The 20,895-nt window shown below is 35.5% G+C and overlaps 1 protein-coding gene across 2 annotated transcripts; it reads right to left on the bottom strand.

Moving 5' to 3' along the window:
* Window positions 1–166: 166 nt before the first annotated feature.
* LOC306865386 (V-type proton ATPase 116 kDa subunit a 2-like) lies at window positions 167–19,037 on the bottom strand. 2 transcript variants are annotated; one of them, XM_079409955.1, is made up of 21 exons: window positions 18,773–19,037; window positions 18,342–18,541; window positions 16,535–16,613; window positions 16,081–16,178; window positions 14,499–14,636; window positions 12,758–12,855; window positions 12,511–12,637; window positions 12,198–12,280; window positions 10,994–11,087; window positions 10,597–10,809; window positions 9,371–9,521; window positions 7,163–7,302; window positions 6,879–7,036; window positions 6,499–6,589; window positions 6,240–6,358; window positions 4,082–4,292; window positions 3,858–3,995; window positions 2,849–2,947; window positions 2,640–2,757; window positions 2,337–2,508; window positions 167–1,020 (listed from the first exon to the last, which is right to left on the bottom strand). In XM_079409955.1, exons 2-21 carry the CDS (start codon window positions 18,450–18,452, stop codon window positions 918–920), a joined length of 2,541 nt encoding a protein of 846 aa, XP_079266081.1. In that variant the 5' UTR covers window positions 18,453–18,541; window positions 18,773–19,037; the 3' UTR covers window positions 167–917. The 2 variants fall into 2 exon arrangements, 1 of the variants encoding a protein (XP_079266081.1); XR_013783861.1 differs by having other exon boundaries at window positions 389–1,020; window positions 2,337–2,555; window positions 18,773–19,025.
* Between the last annotated feature and the right edge of the window lie 1,858 nt (window positions 19,038–20,895).

Here is a 20,895-nt window from a genome sequence, read left to right as displayed (position 1 = left end):
ATAGCGAAATTAAATATTTCTGTTAATGGCTTCGTCCTGAGGATCTACAGAATGACCTACTTAACCGATGCTATTTAAATAAATCCTTCCTGAGAGGAATGATGTGGGAATGTATGAAATAAATGGTCTTAAATGTATCACTATAAGCACCACTCTGCACTATTTATATTATAGCTTGTTTATGAGTGACTGAAACAAATGTAAATTTACAGGAGTGTTGATGAAAAACATACTGCAATGTACATCTGTAGGATTACCAGTTCTTAAACCACGAACACATGTATTAAAACAGTGTTTCATTTTAAATATCAATAAATTAGTCTTAGAATTAATTTTGAACAAACAAACAAAAAAATGCTACCCTGGAAAACTGCTTTGCACGCTAAATGCTGTAAATTATGCTTTAATATCACATTGGAAATTATATTTGTTATTTGGCATTTTTCATTGCACAGTGTAGCATTACCTACACCATAGTTTACCTGCAAAGTCTTTTTTTTCTAAGACCTAGCTAAAGCAAGCAAAAGTACATTTCAGTGTAGCATACAAAACTGTACATTGAAAAATAGTTATGGCACTTTGAAAAGATATGACAGTAAATGCTTATGAAGGTGCAATATCAAATACAAGTCATATCGCTGAAGATAAATATAGTAACAGGACATTGTTGACAATCTTCGAATGACAGCACACGATGGAGCCACATCTGATAATCCTGCACCTGAAACATCTGATATGGACCGGTGCAAACAGGGCTGTCAGGTTAGCGTACCGATCCGATTCCGACCGTGACCATGTTTTGCAGCGCAAGAATGCAAGTTTTTTTCCTCTACAACTGATGGGTCATTGTCCAGTGTCCGAAGGTCAGAAGGTCATAACAAGCTACAGTGTCCTGTTCAAAGTGTTGTGGGTTACAGTCAGAGTAACCCATCTTGCTCAAAGACAGAGGGCAACAGGGAGAAGTCAAAAGGGGCAAATTTTACCCCTGTTCCACTGTAGAATTTGTTCTGAAATTCCACCCTGCAAAAAGTACAAAATAATCTATAAACAGTAGGTAGAGAAATAGAGATTTTTTTTTTTATAATATAATGTTTAAAATATTTAAATTTTAAATGCAACTGAAAATTTTTATATTATCTTTAAATTAGGGCTGCACAATAATGATTAAACAGTTAAATCATGAATATTTTGCTAAAAAACAATCACAATTATCGTTTTTTTCCCCATTTCATCAGAATTTTTGCACTTTCACATAGGCACAAATCAAGAAAAACCATCAACTTGCATGGTTTGCTTGCAGATTTAACAGCATAGAAGTCCGTGTGAAAGAAAAACAGACTGTATTACACTTTTATTCAAGAAGAATATCTCAATAGAGCTGGTTAAACTCCAGCTTACATGCTTGCCAGTGTTTTTAGCTCATTAGCGCTTTTTCCCTAAGGTAGACAGCACACGTAAGCATGGTTGCCAGGTTGGGAAGATTAAGTAAACTACTGTGCAGAAACGTACAGAGATTCCAGAAAATACACAGATAATGTGTCCCGTGATTGTTTGATTTTGGTTCAGTCACACTGCTACTGATTTTCCAGAATCTGTGTGTGCGTTCACACTTCCCGTAATGATCCCGTAAAGACACGTGCCATTAGGATGTGACAGGCAACGTGACACGTACCGTTCCACTAAGCTGGCGAACGATCTCAGCTTCTGCGCGGATAGTGAGGAGCTCCCTGATCTCTGCTTCATTCCAGTTTACACACATTTTTTCGGGTCGCACGTCATCATCACTATGACATTGCCTTTACGGCATTGGTCCTGCCTTTTGTTCACACAGGGCTCGTTCCAGCACTGATCTCCGCAATGTTACTAGGCCCCCATCCTGGGATTGTTTCCTTGATCACTCCCAGAACATGTTTGCGTTCACACAGAAGGCACTCTGGCAATTTTCTGGGATCAACACGCTGTGTGAAAGGGGCTTTTAAGAGAAAATCTCTCATTGGGGGATTAAAGCTCTTGACATCTGGCAACCGCAACCATGAGTGCTTGTGGAGGCAAGATAATGCAAGATAATGCAAATGCCAAATTAAAATGAAATGTTTTCGGGATAAATATATAGCCGACAAATATTGCAGAAGATTATGCTTAATAAATCGAACGAAACAGAAATTGTGATCATGATTAAAATACGATTCATTATGCAGACCTACTTCCAATTTAAAATTAAAATATGAAAAAGTATTCTGAGAAGAAAAATAAGATAAGTCTCTTCTAGAAGACTTTTTAATTTAATTCCCATTTCTGATAATCAAACCTGGCTGTATCTGAGGCTGTGTGCTTACCAGTGAAGACGCAGCGCATGGAGGAAAGCGGACAGACCCTCCATGACCAGAAGAATGGAAATAGTGAGCAAAGCAAAGACACTGAACACAGGAACAAGGAAAAGCACGCCCAGCCTGGAGCTCATCCTCAGACCCAGACGCATCACCATTGCCCACAGTACCTCTGACAGCTCTGAGATACACACACACACACACACACACAATACAGGCATAACTAATCTAGAAAACAGATTCATATGCCCATGATGTAATGAATCGTGTTGAAATTTTGATGTGTTTTTGTATGTAAAATCAGACACTCACGGGCGTGAGCGAGACTCAGGGCCCAGAGACGCAAGTAGGAGGCCGTGTTGGAAATGCAGCCCAAACAGTACTCTATGGTGTGAATTGCTTGATGCAGGAAGATATCGCCGATATCAAACTGCCAGTGAACAAACATGCTGTTAGTGACATTTATACAAGATAAATCTTTGTGTTTTAATGGTGACAATGTGAGATAGTTCAACTTCAACCTCCCGAGGCCCTCCTGAGTCGCTTAGTCCCTCCTCTTCATCATGGACTACAGACGGTGACAGGTCTTCTTCACTCACACGCCGAACTCGCTCATAGCCCTACACACAAAGTAATATGATGTAGCATCTTCACCTTTTTAACCAGTCCATCAAACATCAATGTATCTTTATATACATTTTGCTAAATACACATACATCTGAAGACCGCATTTGTCATTTGGGTCAATCTGACTAAAGCATGTGGGTCACATTTCTCCATAAATTATTAAAAAACAATAAACAAGATTTTTTTGGATTCTGATTTTATAAATATATTTTTTGACAAATTAAGTTTCCCTCGATTTCTCCTTACCATAATGTATCTGAATGTCTTATACATAGAAATTCTTCTTGTACTATATAAGGAACGTCATTACTGAAAAACATTATTTATTTTACATTTTAATTAATATAACTACATTAAACATTTTTAATCAGCATACATTTAAAGACAAATGTTACAGTAGTAAAGAGATGTCATTAAACAAATTAATTAAATTATTTAACTTATTAAATACTTTGTTGATTAAAAATTTATATGTGTAAATATATTGATTACCAATTTTAATGTTAATCGTGATTAATTACAAACTTGTGCGATGAATAAGTTAATTTTTTAAAAACATTTTACAATAAGGTTCCATTTGTTAACAGTTAATGAACTAACAATAAAAAATTTGACTAAAGCATTTACTAATCTTAGTTAATGTTAATTTTAACCCTTACTAATACATCATTTAAAAAAATCCTAAACTGTCTCTGTTAATATTGTTTAATGGATCCGAGCTAAGATTACCCAATGCTAATTGTTAATGTCAGCTAATGGGATCTTATTATAAAATGTTAGCATTTGTAAAGTGATCTACAGCCGCAATCATTTTTCTTTTTCTTTAGTTGTTTAGTATGAACCAGTAAGACCATGAATGTACCATGTGAAATCATGTGACATCAGATACGAACACATACATACACAAGAACACAGACACACCCTGTGGACCCCCAGACCCTTCCCGCCATGGTGCAGCCAGTAGAGGTACAGAGGTTTCCCGAATAACAGCACCGGCACCGACAGCAGAGCCACCACCACTAGAAACACCTGCAGTCCCATCTGTTACAAGAGGATTAACACAAACACAGATATCAGGCAGATTGAAAGAAGTGCTCCCAGATACACAGACACACACACACACACACCTGGCCAGGGTAAAGTGGTGCAGCAGTGCTCTCCTGCATTAGGAACATGTTGATAAAGTGGATGAGAATGCTCGGAGCCAGCTGTGAGTCTCGCGCTGAGAACGCCAGCCATTTGTAAAAGATCATGAAGACCAAGTACCCAAAGAGACAAAGTAAAAAGAGCAGCTCAGGAAGAAAGAGAAGACAGATCTTAAATTTCTGTCGGAAGTGCCTGTAAATACACAGAGAGGAAAAGAGCAGAATTTAGCAGCAGATATTAATCCTGTTCCTCTCTCTCTCTCATTCAGATCATCAGCTCCATCAATGAACTGCGTTCCAATTATACACTTTGTGTGTAAAGACAGACTGATATTTTTCACATAGCTATGAGAAGCGTTAAACATGGATGCACACAAAGTTACCGTGGTACTTGCTGGCAAACATTTCTTACTGTTACAAAAATGCTACAACGCAATCATGTATTCTGCTGTATTAAAGCTTTAATCAGGATAAAACCGTATAGTAGAAGCTAACATAAGCAGTAGAATTTACGGGAACACTTTAGAATAAGGTTCCTTTTATTAACATTAGTTAACAACATTAGTAAACATGAACTAAGAGTGAACAATACTTCTACAGCATTTATTAATCTTAGTTAATTTCAGCATTTACTGATGCATTCAGGCTCAAATTGATAAGCAATATTGACGACGCCATTGTTTACAATACAACTGCAGTGCATTCTGAGGTGAGGGGCGGGACGTTTCTGGACGCGCTATAGACAGTTAAGCGAATCACAACACACTGGGCCAGCTAACCAATCTGAGCCCATTACGTATCTGAGGAAGTGGCTTCTTAAAACCAGGAAAACATCATCACGCTTATAGGAGAAGGGACAGAGCGGTGTAGAATAAAGGTAAATTATGTGAAAAATAATGCATTTTTTTTAAAACGAAGCATTAACACAAGATAGACCGCACCCCATAAACACTATAAAGTCTAGAAAAAAACAGTCAACCACCCCTTTAATGCAGAGAATATTTGAGTAAGGACTAATGTGCTTTTAATAATTCTTTATGCGAGTCACGCAGAATGCTTTTATATGGGACTTTTCATGTATAAATATCTATTTATACTGTGCGAAGTATGAACATAAATATATATATATATATATATATATATATATATATATATATATATATATATATATATATAATTAAATTGCATTTAAAATCATAACTGAACTGAACTTAAATTATCATGGTACTGAATCCAAAGCAAATGATGAAAAGATTATATGAAAACGATAGGACATGTACATCACAAGAAAAAAAGAGATGATCACTAAGATTTTCTTACACTATATGCACTTTGGGTATTTATTTCTCACTGTTAATCACGATTAATCTCATGATTTCTGACCCGATTTTTTTTAAAGCAGAATAAAATATAAATAATATGTAAATGCAGTAAATGTTAAAAATTATTACATTAAACACATTTAATTTAAAAACAAATAACACTTTATTTACAAATAAATTCTAAATAAATGTATAAATTAATATGTCCGTAAATGATCTTTAAACAAATGTATAAATATACATAAATCAATATTAAATAATTTTATATTATTATTGGTTATTATGGGTTAGTTGACTGGAACTAAATTATAAACAAATTGCTACTTGAAATAAAATAATTGTTTACTCAAAGTAAAATGTAATTTTTTTTTCTACATTCAATTCATTTTAATTTAGTTTACTATGATGTACTAAAATTAATAAACAAAAAATAATAAAAACTATACAGATGTATTTAAAAAATAATAAAAAGTACAAAAACACACAACAAATTCACTAAAATCAAAAATAAATTTCAAATGAGTGGATAATATAAAAATAAAACTAATATGACATATAATAAACAGATATTTAGAAACACTAAACTTTAAAATATAAAAATAGAAACAAATTCAAAAATGAAAACAATACATCAATAAAAACTATATTATACAAAAGCTATAACAGTATCTCAATGATACTAAAAAAAACATTGCCCTGTGGTCCTCGGACCCCAGTTTGAAAACCCCTGTCCTAAATCACTTCTTCATGTAATATTAGTAATAGAGCCTTAACCATTACACATACACCAAGACCTAAATAAACTGATGCTCACTCACAAGTAGTTGAAGACACTGAGCACCACCCCAAAGCTCATGTGGATGACTCCAATGATCACAGACATCTTCATCTTGTATGAGTTGAGGAAGGTCAGGCGATTCACGGCCATGTTCCACATCTACAGATCAATCGAACACCACAAATTAGAGCTCTGAAACCAATATCAGTGAATTAGTCTGAGCAGTAATGTATAATTTCAGGATGTGGCTTCCACCCACAGAAATGTGCTTCATAAATCTTCAAAGAGTGTGTACTAACTGGATCAATGCCCAGTGGATAAGGTCCAGAGAAAACACCGGAAACGTTGGGATCCAAGGTGAGTAAAGCATTCGTTTGTAGAGTTTCATTTCTGTGCCAAAGTAAAAGGAGGAAAACAATAGCGTACAATAATTATTGTGGATCCTTAAATAAAATTTAAATGGAAATATAGCTGTAAGCTGAAATGACGGGCCCAAGCACTATGATGGGAAAGCAATGGCATTTAAGCAGGTAAATATAAAAATATTTTCTCAAGGAGTTTTAGTACCAAGTAGTAGTTTCTCAAGGAGTTTTAGTTTTAGTACCACACTTCCGGCTGCCAGCAGGTGGCGCTATAACTATCAGTGCTTGGACCCTAAAAAGTGCGTTTTGTGTCTCACGTCCACTCCTGCTGTGTGAACATGGCCTTGACGCTCCAGGCTGAGCCAAAGATGTTGAGGGATTTGGAGAAACAGTCGTTATAAATGAGTCCAGTGTATATGGAGAATAATCCCATCATCAGTATGATGTACCGCCCATCAAAAAAGGTTGTCCAGATCTGAACAGAGACAATCAGTTAATCAGAAACAAAAATGACATATTTGGATCAGCATTATCACAATAGCTCAATGCTAGACCATGGCTAATTGCAATTAGTTTAATTCAATTTAGTTACAACTCTGACCTCATTTCCTGGTCGTCTTCGCTTGTGGTCCTTCTCAGTCAACACCATCCACAAAGCAAAGAGCGTCATGACTGAACCATGACCAAGATCTCCGAACATCACCGCAAACAGGAAGGGAAAGGTGATAATGGTATAAGGAGCTGTGAAAGAAGGAAGAAAAATAAAAAACTAAATTCATTAACAACCTGAAAATCATAATTATTAAGCAGTACAACCATTTTCAACATTGATAACAATAATAATACATATTTCTTGAGCAGCAAATCAGCATATTAGAATGATTTCTGAAGGATCATGTGACACTGAAGACTGGAGCAATGATGCTGAAAATTCAGCTTTGATCACAGGAATAAACTACATTTTAAATACAGTGTCCTCCATAAGTATTGGAACAGTAAAGACAAAATTGCTCTGTTGGCTGTGGAGTCAAGACATTTACAAATATGATTAAAAGATGAATATGAGACAAAACTACAGAATGTCACATTTTATTATTAGCTGTTTCAACACATACATGTTTTACTAAATAAAAAGAACAGCACTTTTAGAGTTCATCCCTCTATCTGATGTGAGCATAAGTATTGGGACAGTTGAACATAAGGCAGATATAAAAGACTAAAAGCTATTATTTAGTTACAGATCTCTTGCGCACAATCACAGCAGTGAGTCTGTGACCCATAGACATCACCAGACTCTTGGTCTCATCCTTTGAAATACTTTAATCCTTTAATGCAGCCAATTCCAATTGTTGCTTGTTTTGGGGAGTTTCTGCCTTTACTCTCCTCTCCAGCTGTGAAATTCATGTTCAATCTGATTTAAATCTGGAGATTGATTTGGGCAATCTGAGACTTTCCATTTCTTTGCTCTTATAAATTCCTTGACTGAACTGGCAGGGTGTTTTGGGTCATTGTCCTGATGCAATATGAAGCACTTCCCAATGAATCTGCTGGCATTTTCTTGAATATTGGTAGGCAAGATGGTTTTGTACCCTTCCAAATTCATTCTGCTACTGTCATCATACATTAAGTCATCAGTAAAGTTGAGAGGGCCTGTTCCAGAGGCAGTCATGCATGCCCATGCCATGACACCACCTCCACCATGCTTTACAGATGAGGCTGTATGCTTGGGATCATTAGCAGTTCCCTTTTTTCTCCACATTTTTGCTTTCCCATCACTTAGATAAAGGTTCATCTTTGTCTCATCGGTCCATAAACACAGTTCCAAAACTCTTCTGGCTCACCTTTGTGCTTTTTTGCAAACTCTACTCTTGCCTTTCTATTTTTGGTGCTGGTCAGAGGTTTGCATCTTGCTGTGTAGCATCTGTAATTCTGTGTCAAAGTCTCCTGAGGACAGTAGATTGTCAGAGCATCACCCAAGCTTTCTGGAAGTTGTTGGTGATTTTACAGACACGTCTTTTAGGGTTCATTTCACAGCTTTTATGATTTGTTTGTCATCAACTACTGTTGTTTTCTCAGCAGATCAGGTAGTTGTTGGTTGCTGGTGGTTTCCAAACTCTTGATTTTTCCATGCTCCTTGTTTTGCTATAGCTCTAATTGACTTCCTCTTTTCTTTTAGCATCCAAATTGCTTGCTTCTTTCAAAGTCAGCTCCCTCCATCTTCATCCTGGTGAGGAAACTGTCCCAATACTTATGCTCACATCAGATAGGGGGATGAACACTAAAAGTGCTGAACTTCTTAGCTGGTAAAACATGTATGTGTTGAAACGGCTAATAATAAAATGTGACATTCTGTAGTTTTATCTCACATTCATCTTTTAATCATATTTGTAAATGTCTTGACTCCACAGCCAACAGAGCAATTTTGACTGTTCCAATACTTTTGGAGGGCACTGTATATACAAATAGAAAACAGTTATTTTAAATTGTAATAATATTTCACAATATCTGTTTTTATTTTATTTTTAAACGGTAGCGTATGGCTAATGGTGAACAATATGGAACACTTTAATGGAGCCTGACAGCCACTAGTCACTATGCTTTTATTATACTGAAAAAAGCAGCATGAACATTCTTCAAAATATCTTGTTTTGTGCTCCACAGATGAAAGTCTTATAGTTTTGGAACAACATGAGGGTGAGTAAATAATGACAGAATTTTAATTTTTGGGTAAACTGTTGCTTTAATTTCTAGTGTAAGCCTTGTAGCTTCTCATTAAGGTTGTAAATAATAGTTGGTGTTCTGCACTCACCTGGGCTGGCCTCCCTGTAGTCGCCCACTCCATACGCTTCCACTATACTCTGGAAGCCTGAGGTAAACTTGTTGCTCCTCAAAAGTGTTGGTGGAGTGTCACTGCTTGGGATAAGGTTCACAAAGGAAGGGACCGTGGCATCACCTTTTCTCTATTAAGAAAATGAAAGGGGACCTATTATGCAAAAATCACTTTTATACGGTGTTTGAACACAGTTGTGTGGCCGCAGTGTGTGAAAACAACCAGCCGATAATGGTAACAATCCACCAACTCATATTTTTATAAAACCAATAAATCCCGAACAGTCTCTCCAAACGAGCTGTTTCAGATTCTCCCTCTGTTCACGTCACTGAGGAGAAAAAGTCCCACCCATTTGTGACGCTCTCTGCCCTATTAGCATAAACACAGCCCTGAGTGAGAAGATGCGGTCCACCATTACTGGAGAGATATATACCCCGTCAGCGCCAAAGAGGCTTTACAAGTGTTGTGTTTTGGGATGCACTAATGAACATAGGAGTCGCCCATTTGTGGTTAAATTTCATTTTCGAAAAAATCGGTAACGTCCCCAATATGTTTAGGAATTAATACCAATGCTATGTGCGTGAACGTCAGCTCCAGACGAAGTAAGTATCACACGTTTGTTTTCCAAATTGCCTTTCTGAAAGAGCTTCTTGGCACTCTGTGAGGCTAATTGCTAAAGCTATCACTGTCTCGTGTGTTTGCACTGATGCTGCCTTCAAGTGCTGCCACAATGATCGTGAATAGGAATGTGGTGCTTAAAAGTTGCATATGAAAGCAATGTGAGTCGATCGCAGTTGTCAAGCTCATAATCAGAAATGGGACTTATAAAATTTGTGATAGCATGAGACCAGCTATGTTGTTATTTTTATCGCGCTGTGCTCCCCGTCTGTGTAATTCATAAAATATATTTTTGTTTGAATCTGAGATTTGTCAGACCCTCCCATAGACAGCAATACAACTGAAATGTTCCCATGTCCAGAAACGTAGCAAATTTCAGTTGTATTGCTGTCTATGGAGGGTCTGACAGCTCTCAGATTCAAACAAAAAATATCTTAATAGAGGTCTTAAGGGTTTGCAATGACATCAGGGTGAGTAATTAAAGACATCATTTTAATTTTTGGGTGAACTAACCCTTTAATTGCTTCTCATATGTCAGTAGGTTGGATAAAATCAGACTAGCGTGTAATGAGTACGTTTTTACTCACTGAGCCGTCCTCCAATGCCCTCCTCAGGTTCGCCAGGTCACTGACCGGACACCACACTTCAGCGATGAGACACTTGTTGGTGACGTCAAAGCTGCAGATGTTAAGGATGTGATAAATGGCTTTCATCTTCTTCACCTGCAGCACCCACGAGTGCGCTGACTCAGATGCCTTATGCAAGACCTGCTTCAAGTAATCTTCAGTGCGGTGCAAAACCTAATGCGCAAACATCGCTTTATTAACGTTTTAGTTATGACATAGCAGGGTCAAATAATTATGCCAATCTTCCAGTGAATGCGATAACATCAGCAATATTTTGCAGAGGACAAACCAACAACAGCGTCCAATAATCAAACCCCTAAGGAGACTCTAAAGGCACTCGGAAAAGCAGAAGACGTACGTTTTGTAAGTCTTGGATGCGTGTCCTCAAACTGTCCATCACATCGGCCCTTTCTTCATCTGTTTCAGGGTGGGGGTAGAGATGACAGTGGTAACTGTGAAAACCATGTAACAAAATTCAATGTGAGACACGAACATGTTCACGTATGCCATCTGCAAAATACTTTCATTTTGTTTGCAATAATGGTCAGTGGGCATATAGGCTACTTCAAAAGGATGTCTTTAGTCATTCCATAGCACCTTTATTTTTCCAGTGCTTCACGCCATAAGCCATACGACGGAGAGTCAAGTCAAAAACAGTAACATTTTTGGTTCAATGACAAATTGGGTCAGTGTTCATAATGCAGAAAAGATCTTGGACATATATATTTTTTTTTAATCTAAAAACAAACATGAGCCAAGTTCTTAAAACCTGGTTTGATATGGATTTGAAAAAGTTATTATTTTTCAAGAAACGTTTTAAATTAAATTAAAAAGTAGATATTTTATTTTTATTTTTTTTACATATATTATTATTTATTTATTGAAAAATACTTAAAATTAAAATTCTGGGGAACTGATATGATATTTTACAACCTGAACTGACCTTGCCCTGTAAAAAAAAAAGATCTGATATTTTAAGAGACTTTTGACCTGTTTTCTTCTGCATGTTCGTCGCACCGCATGACTTGATGTTTTAGCAGACAAATGTTTGTCAAATATAAACAAAATCACATTTGGTATTTTTTTCCTAAGAAATAATAATAATAGATTATGTCAAACTACAGGCATTTTTCTTCATTATAATATCAGGACAGTTGAATCACCACAAAATTTCAGACTCAATGCCACAAAAAAAAAAAAAAAAAGCTAAATGAATTTTAATTCAGAAATTGCTCATCACAGAAAAAGTGTATTGAAGTCACTACATGAGTTTGATTTTAATATAATGTAGAAGAAAATTTATAGATCCACACAAAATATAATTTCAGAAGGCAATGCTTTAATTTTTTAATGGCATTATTTTTTATAATTACTTGAATTTAATTACTAATTTAAAATGAATTGTTTAGTTGACAGACTTACCATGTTAAATACTATATTAATGTCAAGCTAAAAATATAAAGCAACTAACAAATAAAATATGCACAAATGTGAAAGTGTGTGAACGGCCCCTAAAAACGTAAAATAAAAAGAATCAAGTCTACATCAAGGCCATTACTTACCAGTCGCAAATTTTTTGAACCTTCTGCCCAATCTGGTCGCCCCAAAAGGAGATGAGGAACACTACATTCTTACTGATCTCCCCCTGTAGCACATAAACATGAGACAGACTCTCCATAAACAAACCCTGAATACATTAGCATGCTCTAGCAGCGGCAGACGGGTATGATCTAAAACTGTGAAACAAACACAGAGGCATGTTCACACCATGCAGCATATTTTGTTAAACCAAACCATTTGAATATAACTACAGCCATTAAAAAGCACTTTGCTGGTGGATCTCAGTGTCCTCATTTACACACAAAATTTGCATACCGTGTCGAGATCAGCCAGGCTCTCGTCCACTTCTGTATAGCTGAGGATGGTGTAACCTTTACAGACGCGCCAAAGCATGCGCTCAAACGCCTCCACCTTCACTCGCTGAATCAACCCTGAGATGAACCTAAACACAAACATTACACGCACGTAAGGTCACAGCGGTGTGGATGTCCAGACACACTGATCTGTTTAAAAGATGCAAGATCTCTGCAGTGTGTGGAGTGAGAGGGTCTTTGTGACTCACCCGAGTTTGGCTCCCAGTCTCTGCATGCTGGTGCAGCCTGTCACTGATTCAGTCTCCAGAGACGGGAACTCCTCATACTGAGGGCCCAGGGCTTCATGCTAAACACAGACACATCCACATAATCAATGAAGATTTAACAAATATCTGAGAGCTACAGATTGCAATCATCTAACAGAAGGTTTATTTTAACATTACTTCATAATATGTGATTGACGAATATATAAGCTAAATATAATAATCAGCCAAAATTTGGCTATTTTAAATTATTAGCATTGGCTGATAAATGTGTTTGTTTGACTGATTAAAAGAATTTATGATTGTGTTCATTCCAAAATATAACAAGTTATGTCAACAGATAATATATATTATTTAAAAAAAATATATATATAAATTAAAATAAAAAACAATAAAGTTTATAAGAAAAAATAAAAGAAAGAAAAACTTTTTTTTTTTTACAAATATTTTAAAGACCTTAGCAATTTTGGTTAATCATGTTTGCTTTTAAATTGTATTATATCATATTTTATCTATTTTGGAAATACAAGTTCTGAGTAAAAGTGTACTATTAATCTCATAAATTGTCTTATGTAGCAAGATGCTAATATTAGCTCTAATGCACCTGCAGAACAGGTCCAATTCTTCTTCATAATGCATTTTGTCATAATACTTCATGTAAGGTCGCAAGAAAATGTTTTGTTGTATTTAGAAATACTTTTGATAATAGTTGGGTAAATGTGTCCTGGGATTGAAGCGATGTGGCTTGGTAAATGTTTTATTGTCAGTATAAAGGCTGATAATGGCTGAAAAAAAACCTAAAGAATAATAAGGATTATGTCTCATTCCTGGCAGAGGTGTGAAAGATCGTGTTTCCTTAAACTAGTTTGTCATGCATTTCTTTATTTCAACACATTTAATCAAATTTAATTTAAACAATTAATCCTAATATTTAAATTTACGATTAATCGTGATTAATCATAGTCCATGACTGTGATTAACGCCATTACATTTTTTAATCGATTGACAGCACTAATATACACTATATTGTCAAAATCTATTGAACAGGTTTGACTACTTTAGTAATTTCTATGAGTACAAATCTTAATGTTTAAGCATATAATGATATTCTAGGGAATTGTGTGCTTCTAATTATATAGCAACAGTTTGGACAGGACCCTTTTCTATTCTAACATGACAGTGCCTCTGTTTATAAGACACGGATCAAAAAGACATGATTGATTGAGTCAGTGTGGAAGAACTTGACTGGTCTGCAGAAAGCCAAGTCCTGATCCCAGCTGAACACCTCTGGTGTGACTTTATATGCAGACCTTGAGCCAAAAACTCATCACCAAACACCAAAATACCTGTAAATGTGTTGAAATAAAGAAATGCATGGCAATATATACATATATATATATATATATATATATATATATATATAAAATCTGCAATTTTTTTTCATTTGCCATCAATAAATTTAATATAAGATATTTGGCATGCCACTTGGAACTGGGCAACCACTGGTCCACATTACATTTTTACAAAAGAAAGCTAACCGTGGCAAATAAGACAAAGATATGATTGGATCCAAGCTGGTCTGGTCACAGAAAATTTGGCTTGTATGTTTCTCCATCATAAGCATCATAAATGTCCAAAAGCTTTGGTGCGTTTGCTCACACATTTACAGTAGTTTAAGTCACTATACATCATGTCACATAGGCCACATTAATGAATGGAGACTCACCCTGGAGCGGCTGTGCATGAACGTGCGTGTGATTCTCAGCATGTGTGTGTACTCCGTCAGTTCCAGCAGGTTCCGCTGGAGCTTCTCTTTATTCTTAGCCACCTCGCTGAGCTCCAATTCCAGTCTCTGCAGTTGCTCCTGACAACAGCCAATGACCTTCCATCAGTGATGTTAAAACACATCACGCTTACACATTCAATATTTATAAATGCCTTCAAAACGAGACACACACCAGTCAACACAACTCAGCACATCATTACCCAAAGCAATACTTAACACATTAAAAAGGCCATGAGTTATCGTGAGTGTACTACTATAAAGCAAAGCCACACATGATGAATCCACCATGCATAATCAATCCCCCCATTCACAGAAAGCTTTCTCTCCCACAATGTACACAATCAATCACTCTAGGCAACTTGACACGGTCAATTACCAGCACTGGGCCTTGACGCAGAGAACTGGAGTTCTCATATACAATCAATTACCACAAACCACTGAGCACATGGCCATTAAGCCAAAAATATATACACTGTAATTGAATAAAACTGCATGGGAGGGAATTTTCTTCTCGTTTAGGGGTCTATAACCTTCAATACCCCTTATACACAAACATCTGTTATATGATGTAATACTTTCTGCTATTTTTTTTAAGAGCATCTCATTAGAGAAACTTACACTCACAATAAAAAGGTCTGAAATGAGGATTAAATTTTCACCGGCAATAATAGTGTAGCGATGTAAGAAACACAACTCACACAGAAGTCACTTTCAAGACAAATTAAACGTGAAATTGTTGAGATTCCTCCCACTGAAATTACTTAATTTCAATCACGAAATTACGTAAAGCAACACTAAGCAGTACATTTACTGTGGTTCTGTGAAACTTCGGCAAAATTTCGTAGGCAGAAAAGATCCATTGTCAATTGACTCAACCCCCTTTGTAACTTTTGCTATGTTTGACAAGCCATTGTTCGGCCAAGCTTGTTGGACAAAATGCCAGATTCAATGTTAAGATTGGTCAGATCGGCTGTTAGTCTACGAAAGGTCAATTGTCAATAGTGTAGTGATGTATGAAGCACAGAACAAACTAGAAGTCCATTTCAGGCCAAACAGAACTTCTGAAAGCTGTGTGGGGAAATATTTCACTATACTCATGTGACTGACATGAAAGAGAAGAAATTGTTGAATTAAGTAATTTTTGTTAGCACACAAAGAGTATTCTCATAGCTTCATAAAATTGCATTGAACCACTGATGTCACATGGACTATTTTAATAATGTCCTTACTACCTTTCTGAGTCTTGAACGCGGTTGTTGTGTTGCTGTCTATGCAGAGTTAGAAAGCTCTCGGATTTCATCAAAAATATATTAATTTGTGTTCTGAAGATGAACGGAGGATTCACGGGTTTGAAAGGACATGAGGGTGAGTAATTCATGACAGAATTTTCATTTTTGGGTAAACTATCCTTTTAAATGTGATTAAAGAAAACTCACAGTATTTATGGAAACTAGAAAAAGTCTGTTTGGCACATTTACCTAGCTTACTAAAGCAGCCAATATTAGTATATCTCAGCACCTACCATAATTTCTAAGACATTTTTGGGTGCAGGAGCAACAGGAGGGACTTCAGCCTCTGGCACGGCAAGATTAGCCTTCTTGATTTCCCTCAGCAGATACCCTATAGGTGATGGAAACAAAGACATGGAGTTTTAAACATTGATTCAAGAGCACACCGAAACATAACCGTGAGAGAAGCATAACAATGCAATCTCATCAAAAAAGATCAATTCAGAACAAAGTCTAAAATAGTCTGTTCTGTTTCTTGTTTATTATGTTAGTCCAGCAAAACGGCATTATAATTATACAATTTTTGTATAAAAATAACTTTGTCGTCTGTGTACCATACCTCTAAGGCTAAGATGGAAACATATCGCAAAATGAAGAAAATTGTAGCTAATATTTAGCACCAGATTTTGAAGTTCAAAGATCCTGACAGGTTTAGGCCTGGCCTGTGTTCAAATAAAGATCTCTTACCCAGAATCCTCTCCATCTCCTCACATCTCTTGATCTCACTGACGAAGCGGCGCTGGAAGGAGCTGATGCTGGGGTTCAGCTGGAACAGGTCATCAGATTATGACTTGCATGTTTGACACAACAACATATTATAATCTAGAGGCAACAAGACAAGGCTGTGGGCACTACATTAATCAGATGATATTTGGTCATTGTTCAGATTTCCGCATTGCATAATAATGGGGTCTGCTTGGCTGATCAACAGACGTTAGTTTCCTCATGTAAATTTGACTGACAGCTTTGTCATTGCAATAAATAAGAAATGGAGCTTACAAGCTTCAAAAGGGACAAAAATCAACATAAAATCATCATAAAACTGGTTTATAAGTCTCATGCAATATATTTCAAGTCTTCTGAAGTCACACAGCAGTTTTGTCTTTCACTCCAGCGAGCTTTAAACTAACCAAATCTACTGAGTCAGTGAGCTGAACCTGAGAACAGGATCAGATAGATATGAGAACAAATCATTCAGACCGGCATCTTTCATTTATTTGAAAAGATCAGACTCATTTAGATATTAGACAAGATTAGCTAAGATGTTCACCACATATTATTTTACATCTTGGAATGTTCCTCACACAAAGCTATCAGAAGATAAAAAAAATTAGATTTTTTTTTTTTTTAACATTGATTTATTTATTCGTTTTTTATTCATTATAGCCCCAATTCTCATTCAGAAGAAAGAAAATAAAGTACAGAAGAAAAAAACATTTTTTTGGAATAACATGAAGATGAGAAAATAATTTGGTAGGAAGAAACACTATAACATTGACACTTTAGGTTAAAATTCATACACATGCATAAGGGAAAGTGTATGTCTTAGGACCGGTGTTATTTTTGTATTATTTATATCATATTATTAGCATTTATTAATATTTTTATTAGCTTGTATATATTATATTTTCCAATTTTAGTTTAAGTTTTACTAATTTTGCTATGTTCTTTTTACATTTTTTTTTCAATATTTCTAAATAATTTTGGTTTATATTTATTTCAGTTTTAGTGTAATTTTAGTACTTGAACGTAAATTTTTCTCTCTTTTTTTATTTCAGTGAGATGCCAATGCTACATTCTTCAATTTATATTTATATTTTATTTTATTCTAGCGACACTTCAGTTGATAATGAATTTTAATAGTTTTAGTTAACAATAACAACAAGGCTTAGGACCTGTGACTGGTCAACATTTTGAATTAATTTCAAATGTAAAAAATGTATAAGGCGCATGCATAATAAAAATGTAATTTATAGAAAACTGTACAAAACAAATCTCAAAATTGTTTTGTCAACTGCCCTTACTGATGCCAAGCTAGGAACAGTAGGTCACACACATATGACCAACACATACATCGCCCATGAAGTTGTTAATGAGTGTCAAACAACCTCAGGGTGAATAGAAAACACAGGCTTTTAAACAGACGTGCTCTATTTTTTAAGCAAGTAATTGATCCAGCTCAGCATTAACCTGGCTGACAGCCTCCCTGTATGACCAGGCCAAAATGTGAATGCATGCATCTAATTAAATCCGTTTCACACCTATAAACGACCCGAAGCAAACAATAATGCCGATAATTTAAACTCAATTTACTTCAATCTGTCTGTTCTGAGAATTCAAGCTGTGGCTAAAAATATACCTAGACAGCATTTTGGGGGCATCAGGTGCACGCAGCATCATCGATGACTCGGAACGCGCATATGATGCCCCAGAAATGCTGTCTAGCTAGGCAGCTCACTAGGATTTCATGCACACCCGTTGAGTCCAAACTTACATCTCGAAATTCAACCAGCCCCATTTCTCCGAGCTCGCTGATGCAGTCGTACGCCGAACCGGACTGCAGGAACAGCTGCGCCAAACACATCTCTTCACTCCGAAAGCCCATCTTCTCTCTCCTCTCTTGGCCACCTTGATCACTCAATCCGCCTCTGGCCTTTGCGATTCACTTTAATACTTTAATACAGCACGACCAACCTGCCGCGAGCGTTCAACACAAAAATTCAATCTCAATACATTGACTATAAACTGACTTGTTAGCGCGCGTTCTGAATTATTGAAGATTTTATGTCTGATTGAGCCGGCATAAGATTAAACTGTACCGAAAACCATGCTATTTTTAGCAACCTAGAGAATATTCTCAGCATTATCATGCAGATTATGCAAATACTACAAATTAAGATGCAGAGGTAATATTCACTGTCTTACCTAGCTGGCTGGACAATAATAATCGATAGGCGTCTGTACCTTTAATAGCCGTCTTGCCATTGAAACGACAGAAATAACGTAAGAGATTAAAGGCTACAGATGGGATGTTGCCAAACAAACAGCTAAACGCTATGCAGCCTTAAAAACGTATGCATACAATGACGGCTTGGTGTTTAAATAGATCGCATAATAAAAAGATCACTCTCGTAAAGCACAAACCCTGCCGGTGTACAGATTGCGCCCGTGGGTTGCCAGGTACATTGTTAGCAAATCCCCCTTTCTTCTATTTAACACGTTTTAAACTTACAAAAACACATTTTTGAAAAATAGTTAAAAAAAATAGAAACATAACATGAATATATGATATATTAGTATTTGATAATGTGCATTTATGAAAGACTACCGACCATTTAGCAAAATAAAATATTCACAAATTCAGCTTTTCACATTCTGCAATTAGCCTCCTTGTCCATGGAGTGATTTTAACATTGAATAAATATAAAGAAATTAATATAAATTAAATATATATATAAATAGACATGTATTTAAATATAAATGTATTTAACACCTTATTTTATTATACTTTTATTTGTGTCTGCATTTCATGATAATAATTTCATTGTTTTTATTTAGTCTGTTAAATCACTCCATATCTTCCATTAAGTGAAATTATATTTAATGACTTAATTATGAACTGCCAGCATAATTTGAAATAACAAGAACAGCTATTCTACAAATCCATAACAAACCCATGGCTTGCAAATATTTGATCTGCTTAAAGGTCCACAAAGTCATTTTTGTACGTTGCACTGGCTCTTAAAACATTTCTAATAAATAATAAAAAAAGATAAATAAATAAAACAAAATAAAGGCTAGTTTAAAATGCTATACAATTGCTATTAAATTGAGTTGGTAAAACAAAAATATAACAACAATATATCCTAAACTCTAAATGTATTGCTTACTAAAGAAGTTTGTATGGTAAGAGTTTTTCTGCAATCTGGCAACCACATCATCATTTAATATATTCTGTGCAGTATTCTTCTAGACCAGAGGCAGGCCATCTGCCTGTCCTTTGTTTAAATGCCTGAAAATGAAAAGATTTATAGGGCAAAACATGACTTTGTTAACGGTTCTCAAATAATAAAAAACAACTCCGTGAAATATAATGCTTTCAGCAGAGCAAGTTATAGCAGACTCAATGAGATTGTAATCGTCCTGATGTGACACTGACGTCATATAACCCACTAGCCTCCACGTCATTGTATATTTATATAGTGCACCACAAATTGACTTACTTTCTTAGTTTCCAGCCAAGTAAATGTTCTTTTCGAAGCAAATGCAGATATTCAGAAAACACTGTCATGAAAAAGTGCATCCAAAAGTAATCTTTCTTTATGCAATATATGCAAAATGCCTGACAGGACTGATGAATGGGGCCCAGCCCTAATCACTTCACATCACTTAATAAGAAAACAAAAAAATAACAATAGAATTAATATTTTATAAAGGCGTTTACTTAAAATCTAGCATAGTAGTTCAGCTTACAAAACAGGTTGGGAAGCTATCATTAAGTGGAGCATGGGTCCATGCAGATGCTCAAAAAAGATACACAAAGCATAAAGAAGTAGAAATAGAGACATTAGTAGTAAATAGAAATACTAGTAGAAGTAGAACATCAGCTATCTGATAATTATTATCTGTAATATGTTGATAATATGCATGCATAAGTATAAAAGTTCAAACAAAAAGAGAGCAAAACCTCTGATTTATGTATTGCCGACAGAGCAGTGATGTCTGATTTGAGGTAAATTTGGATACCCCCATCTAAAAAAAAAAAAAAATATGTATAATATATATATTTTTTACATACATGTATAATATTTACATGTAAAAAAATATATGCAAATTTAGAGTATACCCTTCAAATTTGAACAATCTCAATTTTTTTTCATAATGTATCAAATGAGAGGGTAACCTGCATAGCTTACAGTTTCCTTAAAAAATTGGCATGTACCTGAAATACTTAATAAATAATACAAGTTAATTTATAATTATCAAAGGAACCAGCCATTGTTGGTACTTTATTTTTTTATGTGGGGAAAGTTTATTTGTAAGCTAAG

The sequence above is a fragment of the Barbus barbus genome (genome assembly GCF_936440315.1).
Source record: "Barbus barbus genome assembly, chromosome: 47".
Lineage (NCBI taxonomy): Eukaryota > Metazoa > Chordata > Actinopteri > Cypriniformes > Cyprinidae > Barbus > Barbus barbus.
The sequence above is the reverse complement of the archived record's forward strand: the minus strand, read 5'-3'. Positions and strand labels throughout refer to the sequence as shown.